At 43.2% G+C, this 12083-nt stretch overlaps 1 protein-coding gene across 5 annotated transcripts in view; it reads right to left on the reverse strand.

Moving 5' to 3' along the window:
* Positions 1-12083, reverse strand: part of HNF4G (hepatocyte nuclear factor 4 gamma) — a 543810-nt gene that overhangs the window by 203004 nt on the left and 328723 nt on the right. For all 5 annotated transcript variants that reach the window (XR_013610522.1, XR_013610521.1, XM_078687129.1 and 2 more), the window contains one exon: positions 9203-9297. Coding sequence is in view for 3 of the 5 variants with exons in the window: in XM_078687129.1 (XP_078543255.1) it covers positions 9203-9297 (95 nt within the window). In the remaining 2 variants the exon portion in view is untranslated. The remainder of the gene's footprint in view (positions 1-9202; positions 9298-12083) is intronic.

Here is a 12083-nt window from a genome sequence, read left to right on the forward strand (position 1 = left end):
GAATAGGTGATGGCAGGATGGGCCATTTCTGATTTCATGAGGGGGGTGAGATGTCACCTACCACACGTGCATATCTCAAAGACTTAGCGTCAGCACACTCACAAAGGGCTTCACACCAGTCTATTGTGCCCCCAGACAAGCTGGGGCCAGGGCCTGGAGGTAGGAAATTCCACACACCTCTGTAGGGGGAAGACTCTAGAGGAGTTACCCTCTTCGTAGCTGGCACCAGGTATACCCTCTGTCCCAACTCTTCAGTAAACATTTGGGTCTGAAAAGCCTCAGAAGGACTGCTGTGCTGCAAGAAAGACTGCTACTCTGCTGCGTTGCTGCCTGAGAAGGACTGGACCTGGATCTTGAACCCAGGACCACTACAGTAGTACAAGGGCTAGTTGGCCGGCCTCCTGTTCAGAGCCTCAGGCACAGAAAAGGCTCCAACCACCTCGAGCCCTGAACCTGTACTCACGGCTGTACGGCTGTGAGTCCTTCCCCTACCAAGTAGTGCCACCCCATTTTCGGACCCTTGGAAATGTGCCTGAAGTTGCTCTGCCAGCCTAACTGTGGTCCCAGCAGAATCGATGCAGCACGACGTATCACCTCGCAGCCTCGCATCAGAGCTGCTGTTGAGCAATGCATCTCTGATGCAGGACCCTGCAGCTCCTCAAAAGCACTGATGTGTGACGCATCCTCGACACTGGACCTCACATTGCAGCCCAGCAGCTCCACAGAACCACAGCTGTGCAATGCATACTTGACATGGGACCTCGATGCTGGACCTAACATGACAGCCCTGATGCTCCTTGGGATCACTGTTGCGCTGAGCATCTTCAACACAGGACCTCACATCTCAGCACCACAGCTGCTCGGCACTGCCGCTGCACAACACATCTTCAACACGGGGCCTCACAACACTCTGCAACCAGGATTTAAGGTACTTTGTTCAGCGGGCCAACTTGGTCCTGTGTCCGGCCGATGCTCCATTTTGGTTGGCCTGAACTTGTGACTTTGACCAGGTACTGCATGGCCAAATAATCACAGCTGGGGCCTCATTTATGAGGTTTTGACATAGGGCAGTGGCACAATGAATCTTACTCCGCTGCCCTATGTCAAAACAAAAGGTCAGGAATGTGCTGTATCTATGTGATTCAGCGCATTCCTCTCCTTTTCCCTAGCTCAGGCAAACAATGGGCTGCCACACACCAACACCATTGTGCCTGGGAGCCTGCGTTATGGGGATGATTGATTTTGTGCCGGAAGGGATATCTACCTGCACAAAATCTATCAATTCAGGCGATTTCCTTTGTCTATGTGTGCTGCAGAAAGAAGCACACATAGAAAAAGGAATGCACAAGTTGAAATTCAAACATAAATCTGGTTATGTGTCTGGTTCCACGTGTGTTGCATTGGAACAACAACAGCATCACCCATGGAATGCCCCTTTCACACAGTTTTCTGTGTGAAAGGGGCACATATTTATAATGCCATGAAAAGTCACATACAGAAGCTTTATGTGGCCTTATAAATATGCCGTGGCACATTGTGCCACCAGAATGTCAAAAAAGAGATGTTCTGGTGGCGCAAATGTGCTTGTAGGACCTAGGTGCTTTGCGCTTTTAAGCAATATTTCTATTTAAATCTTTAAAATGACATATCTCTGGTTCTAGTCATTGGATTTTTGTTGTTTTGGTACCAAATAACTTATTACAATTTATTCAATTTTTCTAAATTGGAGCAGGATTTTCTGGTGTTGTGCTTTCACTTAATTACTGCTTGTGTGCTGCATAAATACTTTGTCTCTAAGTTAAGCCTGACTACTTTTGTGCCAAGCTACCAGAGACTTAAGCACATGTTAATTTTGGGTTAGCTTGCGCTTCTCCCTGACAAGAACTGTGATTGCTGCTTGCGTAGAATTTCATCCGCCTCAACCAGTAACCCAATTTCCTAAAATATGTCTTTATAATTTGGAGTCAAAGGATTATCCTATGCACCTATTCCTGACCTGCAGCAAACATGCTATGCCATAACTCATGAAGAAAAAAGCGTTCATGGGGTACTTCACTCTTAAGCTGTGGCTCTCCCTCCTATTCTGGAACTGAAACCAAAGCCTGCATATGGTGCTGGAAATGCACTTCAATGTGGAACAGATTTAAGTTTTCATACATTACAATCCCAGATGTCAATTATAATAACTTGTGATTTTGATTCAATCAAATACTCTTTTCCTTATGCCATGCCTTGCACATATTCCCTGCACCTGTATTCTGCAGTACATACCCAGCAGCTCTGGAGAATTTTGAATGCTGTCTGCTCACACTTTTACTACTTGGCTAACTGCAGGGAGACTTAGAATGTTTGTGCCTTTCATATCAGTAATGTTATAATGTAAAATTGAGTGCCTTAAAATTCACGTGATCAGTGCCAGGGAAACACGTGTTTTTGACTCTTCAAATGAAATAACAAGACTTGGCTTGGGCTTACCCTGCTAACTCTTACTTTAATACCAGGAACATCCAGGTAAGAACGTTACTGTTGCCATTCACTGTTTAGAATGATATGTGGTTTGCCAATATTTTACTTTACTTTTTCACTTGAGAGCACGCCTTGAGTAAAAAAAAAAAATTAAGATAATGGCAGACGATTTGGGAGGGGAGTTGGCCTAATGACTAGGGCGGTCAACCTCGAATCTGGGGAACTGGGTTCGAGTCTCGGCAATAACGATGAACATCCTGTGATTCTGGGCAAATCCCTTAATCTCCCCGTGCCTAATAAAAAAAGAATGTGTCCTCATGTAATGCAACTGGTTCTATGTAATGCGCTCTGATACCCGATTCGGGTCCGGTTCACGCAATATAAAACTCTGTAAAAAATGTTCTTTAAAAGATGGGTTAGAGCATAACAAGATTTTGGTGAGACAATTTCTGCATGAATTATTTTCCTGCATGCAAAAAAATAGCCATAACATGTATTATGACATTTAAAAGCAAAAAAATGTTGCTTAATAAGAAGTATGTCAACCATGTGAAGTTCTCTGGTTTTGTTTCAGTTCTGGCCACACCTAGTTCAACCCATTGTTGAATCTGAAATGATTATGCTGCCTATTCTAGAAGTGGTTGATTAACAAACAGATTGTAGCACATACAGCAGTGCAGCCGGATCTTGTTCTATCAATTTTCCAGCATCTGATGACATTTCATAGTGCATCTGGATAATGGATCTAAACACGTTGACACTATTCACAAAGGGGCTGATTCACAGAACTAATCTGAGACAAAATCCTAAACGTATAACTTTTGGTATTCACAGACTCATACCTTTACGTCCGCACTCGGGCCGGAATTTCCGCACCCGGACCCAAGTGTGTAATCATGCATCCATATATTTTCCATGATCAACAAACGTTGACAGATGCTTCATTTATGAGTGTGACTCTGTTCCACATATGTGCAATGTACACAACATGAGCATTTATCATGCATACCTAACATCACACTAGACTTACCTGAAGTGAGCATCACCAACGGACTTCGGAGAAGAATATGAGAGAGAAATGTATTGCTAATTATGCTCCTAACATTTCACAAACTCATGCATATTTACTCATGCAACATAAGATTGCCTAACTAAAAAACACACAGATCTGGCGTTATTACTGTTGAAAATGTGACAACTTTCAGCCCAATTTCAGGTTTTGTGCTGGAAGGAGATCAATTTATGGATACTAGAAAAAACACGAAGAGGTGCCTGGTCCACAAAGCTGTTTGTGTGTCGTGTCAAGACTTAAAACCAAGAGTCCATCAAACCACATGTGTGAAATAACACTGGGCTGAAAAAATTACCATCAGCCCACCCAATGGCGGAATATCATCATGTGGGATACAAGTCATGAATCCAGATCTCGCCCAACGCACCTGGTAATGATGCGGAGATGGATTATAGAAGTATTTTACTCAACCACAGTGTTTTTCAGATGGTACTGATGGAGTGCAGTGCTAGTGAAAGATTAAGGTGAAGATAAAGTGAAGATAAAATTGGCTCAAGGGACAAAAAATAAGTTTAATAAGTATTGTCCTAAGGTCAAAAGTTAAAACAACGCCTGATAGTTTAAAATAATAACTATCTAGTGGCGCAGTGCAGTGGGGTCGACATGTTTCAGCTCAAAACGGACCAAATGTCCAAGCTTTCTTCAGGACCAGATAATATTAGCGACTGCAGATGTGAAAACAATAGTGCTAATACAGTTGCACAGATATATTGGATAACTCCTACCAGGAACTTGGAGCCCCAATGTTTGCTGGCGGATATCCTATCATTCATCCTTTCCTGAAAGGAGAGAGGAAAAGAAAGTGCACAACAGCAAGCAGTGAAAATAGTGCATGATGGTATCTCGGAAAAAAAGAACTAAACACAACAACACAAACAAGGCGAAAGAGAATCTCTCCGCCACTCAGAAGACAAAAAGTTCTCCTAGTCATACCAAATTACATTTAGTAACGAACCATTAGTTGTAATGTATAACTTACCCAGCCTTTTGTGGGAAGTTACCTCACCTCGCCCGGCACCCGCTCGGGGAGAAGGAGGCCCCGCTCTGTTAGAGTGGAAATGAGGAATGAAACAAGAAAAACAACCTCAGAGACTCTTCAGAGGTAAGTCGATGTATTAATCACACATTCCCATTAATCTACTAACAAATACCAGCTGTTTTAAAAGAGACTAGTGCCTAGGCAAACACATGGATCTGACTAAGCATGGAGAGACAAAGTGTTTAACAAGAACCTGATAGACTAACTTTTAACAGTTACAAAAGGGAATTTGAAGGCGATCTCAAAAAAAAGAAGACCATTCATATTAATAGTATAACATCGCATGCGCGACCTTGAGATGCTGATTTGTCGCGCACGCACGTTAGTGCAAAAAACTCCGGTGAGCGCCTATGGCAGAGTGGAAGCACAGAAAATAAGAGCAAACACCTTACGTGTGTACTGGTGATTCCGGGTCTAGTATGGAACACCGCAGTTTTTCTTAAGCCTGAGCGTCTTAAACGTTACAATCCAAAAATAGTTTTAAAACGAGTGAGAATAGGCGCCCAACACAGCCAAATAGGGATGAGGTGGTACAGTAATCTATAATGAATGAAATCACAAAACAAAAACGGCGATGTTCCATACTAGACCCGGAATCGCCAGTACACACGTAAGGTGTTTGCCATAGGCGCTCACCTGAAGGCGCCGGTGCATGTAATCAATCAATCATCGTAGCGTTTAAATAGACGCACGAGTAGGGAGCATTCACCTCCACTCCCACTCGGACGCTGGCCCAGAGGCACCGACGGACAGGTAGGCTCCCTGGTGAAAATGCGTGTGTGTCCTTAGGCTGTGATCTGCAGACACGACGAAGCCCACGCCTGTCTTCTTTTCTTTCTAAAAAGATCTTTTCACATGCCGGTCCTTTTTCACCAGTCTGCTCTTTTTTTAGAGCCTAATATTAATATGAATGGGCTTCCTTTTTTTAGATCGCCTTCAAATTCCCTTTTGTAACTGTTAAAAGTTAGTCTATCAGGTTCTTGTTAAACACTTTGTCTCTCCATGCTTAGTCAGAGCCATATGTTTGCCTAGGCACTAGTCTCTTTTAAAACAGCTGGTATTTGTTAGTAGATTAATGGGAATGTGTGATTAATGCATCGGCATACCTCTGAAGAGTCTCTGAGGTTGTTTTTCTTGTTTCATTCCTCATTTCCACTCTAACAGAGCGGGGCCTCCTTCTCCCCGAGCGGGTGCCGGGCGAGGTGAGGTAACTACCCACAAAAGGCTGGGTAAGTTATACATTACAACTAATGGTTCGTTACTAAATGTAATTTGGTATGACTAGGAGAACTTTTTGTCTTCTGAGTGGCGGAGAGATTCTCTTTCGCCTTGTTTGTGTTGTTGTGTTTAGTTCTTTTTTTCCGAGATACCATCATGCACTATTTTCACTGCTTGCTGTTGTGCACTTTCTTTTCCTCTCTCCTTTCAGGAAAGAATGAATGATAGTATATCCGCCAGCAAACATTGGGGCTCCAAGTTCCTGGTAGGAGTTATCCAATATATCTGTGCAACTGTATTAGCACTATTGTTTTCACATCTGCAGTCGCTATTATTATCTGGTCCTGAAGAAAGCTTGGACATTTGGTCCGTTTTGAGCTGAAACATGTCGACCCCACTGCACTGCGCCACTACATAGTTATTATTTTAAACTATCAGGCGTTGTTTTAACTTTTGACCTTAGGACAATACTTATTAAACTTATTTTTTGTTCCTTGAGCCAATTTTATCTTCACTTTATCTTCACCTTAATCTTTCACTAGCACTGCACTCCATCAGTACCATCTGAAAAACACTGTGGTTGAGTAAAATACTTCTATAATCCATCTCCGCATCATTACCAGGTGCGTTGGGCGAGATCTGGATTTATGACTTGTATCCCACATGATGATATTCCGCCATTGGGTGGACTGATGGGAATTTTTTCAGCCCAGTGTTATTTCACACATGTGGTTTGATGGACTCTTGGTTTTAAGTCTTGACACGACACACAAACAGCTTTGTGGACCAGGCACCTCTTCGTGTTTTTTCTAGTATCTGCAGGGGCTTGAGGTGTTGTGGTTGTTAAATATCCCCTTTGTGACCCTCCTCACTTTATTTCTTAAGATCAATTTATGGAAACATATATTTTTCAGGGAAAACAGTACAATTTAAACTAATGTGAAATTCGATAAATGTTATATACAAACCCATGCATAACTTACACAATTTAAATGTACATTTACAAAAACAGGATCTGTTCATCATCAACATACCATAGACTACCAGAGATTTGCACAAGCACTGTGTGCAATTTGTACATCACTCAGAAACCCCATCTACAAATGTTTTAACAGACAAGTACATTACATCATCCACCATACCAACATTTAGCTGTGCTCTTCAAATTAAATCACTTGGAGATTAATTAGAGACTTGAAACAGACTGTCCTGGATTCTGCAAGGCCAGTTCAAGGGAAGTGTCAGTGCAGGATAGACGGTCACATGAGATGCTGCCGGGTATTTTTACAAGGCAGAGTAGTTACAGTTCTCAGAGAAGGGCAGAGAAGTGTAACTACTCCTCGAGTAATAAAAACACCTGTGTGGGATACATCAAGATCCTGAATTCTGAAAGCAGAAAATGGAAGTACTGTTTTATAATGAGCACCTTGCATTAAACACAACCTCTGTTATGATCCCCCAACATAGGCACATTTGGATAGGGGTGGGCGAAACCTGCAACGTTTTACTCCATGGAATTCTGCAGAGTTACATAAAAACTTGCAAGATTCTGCAGAGTTCCACCAGCCCCTAGTTATATGTTGCTCTAACTTCAGAATCTCCATTTGCCTGCATTGGCAACACGAGGCACTTTGTGTACATCGAACACTTAAACAACCCCGGCGTGGATCCTGAAATAGACAGGTCACAGGCAGGCTTTGGGGCAGAATGAATACTGGAAGAGAACAGAGGCTGATCACTAGTAACTGCTGCTGTAGCAGTGCCAGGGCAGGGGTACCAAGACAGGCTGTTTGACTCCTGGAGTGGCAGGCAGAGTGGATGGACCAGCCTCCTCCCTTGGCCCCTACCCCACATGGGATTCTAGGCAGGTTGCTTTGGCTCCGGTTGACTCAGGCGTGGATCAGACTTCTCCATACTTCGCAACTTCGCCTCTATAGAAGCACAGAAAGCAGAGCCCTGACCGGACAAGCAGCCCAATCCTAGCTCAGGCGCCTACTGCCTATTCCAAGCACGACTGTTCAGTGGGGTATACCAACTACCCAGAGACCAACATGGCAACTAGGAGAACACCCTGCGATAAACAAACACGACCACCAGGCCTACTAGCAATGCAGGCTGTATAAGAGCTCAAAGTTAAAGCACAAACCACCCCAATGCTGTGCCTGAAGAAGACCAAGGGTACCTTCTAAAGCCTACCCCAGGGCTAGACACTTTAACAGATAGAGTCATACAGACACGCACCCCCCAAGGCTGTACATGCACCCCAGTGCTTAACAAACACCCAATGTTCCCGAGGTTGAAAATACATGAGCCAAGTCAGACTATACTGACAGATACAATATCCACACTCCAGTCAGGCCTCAACCACATAAGCCTTAAACGAGCACGGACCACAGCAATTTATCAAGACACCTCCGTTTTCATGGCACTGTCCACTATGCTGGCAACAGAGGGCATAGACTTCTTTGCAGATTGTCATGGAAGACCTCTCCACTAGTGACAACGGGCTAGCCATCATCTTCCACTGATTGCAATTTGGGAGGAGAAATTAGTCAGAGGCACAGTAACATTCTACCATTCTTCACAATGGATCCGGATATCCCTTACCTTGCATCAACACTTCTAGAGCGGGGTAACAGATGTTCTGTATCTGCGGGACCCCGGACCGGCCGAGGTACGACCTTTGGCCGCAATGTCCCCGGACAAGCTGTGCTGCTTGGCTGGAGAGCATTGACACTCCCTGCAACTACCACTCCCATTGTGCTTACCCTCGGAGGGCCCACCCCTGCCACAGGAAACCCATCTCCCGTCTGTGACATCAACGTGTGGTAAGCATGCAAGCGCTAAAGAGCGGAAGAGTGCCACTGCAGGGCCCTCTAACAAACAGCCGCTAAATGACCAGGCAATGAAGTACGACAATGTACAGAGCGAAGGACTACAAATTCAAATCACTCCAGGGTGAACATAGCTCATATCTCAAAAGGGCCCTCATTACAGTATTGAAAAGTGCTGCTTGGCATAACACTACGCCCACTTAGTTGTCTTAACAGAGCTGCTTTGTATTTCCTTATTGATCCCTGCACTGCAGAGGTCACTTAGGAGGTCACAAAGCTGGGCACTTTCACTAATTTGTGTCAGTGGTGGATTGGTTTGCATGTGTTCCTGCCATGATGCCTGCAAATGTAGAGATAGGTGCCAGTAAACCCCGCCACACAGAGGTTGGTGGTTTTTGTCGAACTTCACGCTGCAGGCAGAGCATGGAGTAGCAAATTTCCATGAACTTCGCCGGTGGAGCGGAGTTTACCGCCCAACCATTCTTTCATACCCTAGATGATTATTCAGATTTCTTGCAACTCTTTGTTTTTGTAACATTCGGAAATATAAATGTATCAAAATATAATTTTTACCTTCTTTTTTCATCCCTGCCCGGAAACACTTTCTCAAACGACAGTAACGGCATTGATTTCTCTTGTCTTTATCAACCACACATTGTCGACTGAACCTAACAGAAATAAACATGGGTGATTGCAGTGTTAATTAGTTTTCAAAATGGTGCGCTCTAATCTCTGTGAAACAAGAGTATACAATCCCTCACCTAAATTGTTTAGCATCAAAAACATTTAAGGGTATTTTTGCATTTATTGGGAAAAGTTCTTTGAAGCTAAAGAAACACTGGAAACAAATACCATTTTAGATAAAATACTTCTCTATAATGTAATCCTCAATCACCTAGCTGCGAATTCATCTCAAAGATATTATAATATACAAACTCAGAGAAGGCTGACATCTAAGGGTGGGGATGACTCCTAGTTCCTCAACAACCAATGTTCCAGGGGCAAACTTGCCCACTTTTGCAGCAGAACCTGTTTGCCTAACTGCAAATTATCCCACAGTGCACCTCCCTCTTAAAATTTGAGCTCGAGGATCCCTTTTCTCCTTATGCAGAGCCTGTCTTCCCACCCAGAGGTGTGGCTGTGGGAAAGAGCAGTCACCTCTTGTGTGGACAACCAGAGCCAGATCAGGATGATAGCTCACGTCCACTGGGTTTGAAGCCAGCCTGCCTGGGGGAACACAGGATTGTCTTCTCCAGGTCTCACCTTACATTTACTTGTAAAAGGGCAGGCCCTGTGCAAATTAATGACAGTATTGAGTCCACCTTAAATGGACTTCCTGCCAGGGGAAGAAAAACACCTCCCCACACCTCGGGCATTGTTCCTGCTTTGGAAGCAGATATCACGTCATTATGGTAACGCACTGGCTTTGTCCAGGAGCTTTACACATGGAAAAGTAACTTTCTAAAAGTTACATTGACTAAATATTTAATAAATATGCTACTTTAATACATTTTAAAAATAGTAATAAATATTTTTTCATGCAGCCTGAAACTCGAGATAGCAAAAATAATATTGTACTCTGTACTCTACATTTGCCTTATGGAACAGCCTAAGCCTTAGATGCTGAAAATAACTTTTGGGGCCTTGTTACTGTAGGGACATGGTAAAATTAAATTTCTACATGTCCTGCTTTTAAATACTGTGCACCCTACCTTGCGGGTACAAAGTCTACATCGGGGCCTGAAAACAGGTTACGTATTAATATTTAAAGGTGATAATTCCAACAAAAATGGGTTATTTGGATAGGTTGGGCTGCAGATTTAAACTGCAGCAGTTAGGCTACACTGGTAGGTCTGAAGCCATGTTTTCCCTGTCAGCCTAGTAGATGGCATAATAAGTGTTTGCAGTCCACAGGTGACAGCTAACTTTCCATGCTACGTGTGTATTTCTACACAATATACTATGGCCTTATAGGAGAGTTAAATATGCTAATTAGGAGTTAGACAATTTTACCATGTGTTAGGGGTTAGAGCACATAAAGCAAACAGGGCACTTTCTCCCATAAATAAAACTAATAAATCATTGAGGCGCACTGTAAACATGTTGCAGTCAATAACATTTAAACATGTAGGCCAACCTTAGAAATATCATGAAAAATGGGATAAAAAATAAACAAGAAATCAAAGAGGTTGCACTAGTTCTAGAAAAGAAACCGAGAAGCCTTCGACAATACAGCCGAGGTATACCTGAAATTAAGAGGTCTGGTAATTCAGCAAGCAATTTGCAAGTGCACAAAGCAGCACAGTGCAGAGTCCGAAATGTGAGCACCCTAACACAGAGTGTTCTAACATGAAGTTTAAACTGACTCCAGAAAAATCCCATTTGCCTATCTATCAGAAGACAACATAATTGCTTTACCAGTGTGATCCAAAGAATGTCTGCATCAGATGCACTAACCCATTGATGTATCTGTCTCTGTTCAGTGTCCTTTGGAGTTATATTCTGTGTCACTGACATTGTTTCCTCTCATGTTAAGCATATTCTCTCCTACAACGATGAGCATAATAGGTATTCAGATGTACTTCCAGGTAATTGTGTGCACTACAATCTAATGTCTTGGTACTTTGGGCAAATCTCACTACGGTACGGTGAGGGCACTACTTTTTTGGTAGGATGTAATGTAGACAAAACCGTCTTGTAGCCTTCAGCATTTAAAGTTAAACACAACAATAATCGTCATATATATTAGGCTTCATAGGCCATATCCCCAAATACATATTGTTTGGGAAGCTGTTCACCCTACGTAAACAACTGCTCGTATCTAAATATAAATCCTTTCCCCTGAATTCCGTGGCTGACATACATTTTTGGGTAGCCACTTCACTGCCAGAGAGCATCTCACGTGCTTGCAGCTGCACCCTGGAACTAACCGTATATGTTTGATCATGTGTATTGGTTTCATTTCAGTTTGTGATTTTGCTTAAACCACTAGACCTTCTCACTTCAAATACCTAGTCTGCTTTCTAGGTATCCATCTAGGAAGTGAATGAAGTCGAAATCAATTATAACTGTCCAAGTTAAATTTTACCTAGGGAGGCCTACATGGAGTGTTGCTTCATTCTAAGCTCCTGACAACCAGTCTTTTCTTTCTGCAAGGGGTGATAAACAATTGACCCTATTAATAGACTGATCCTATTCTCTCTTCCCCCTCCTACTCTTGTGCAAGGGCAGGCACTGCCCTTGTCTCGCTGCAGTGATTGAAACACTCTTCCCTCAGCAGGTATGGTATCATTTGCACTTTTCTTGGACAGCCACGGTCCGTGGAGGGAGTTGCGGTGGAGCAGAAAGGCGGGGCGGGGGAGGGGTAGGGTTGGGTTGCTAAAAACCGGATTATGGATAATTGGAGGTAAATAAATAATTTGATAAATAAAACGAATGTCATAGTGCACCCTGC

The sequence above is a fragment of the Lissotriton helveticus genome, chromosome 4_1 (genome assembly GCF_964261635.1).
Source record: "Lissotriton helveticus chromosome 4_1, aLisHel1.1, whole genome shotgun sequence".
Lineage (NCBI taxonomy): Eukaryota > Metazoa > Chordata > Amphibia > Caudata > Salamandridae > Lissotriton > Lissotriton helveticus.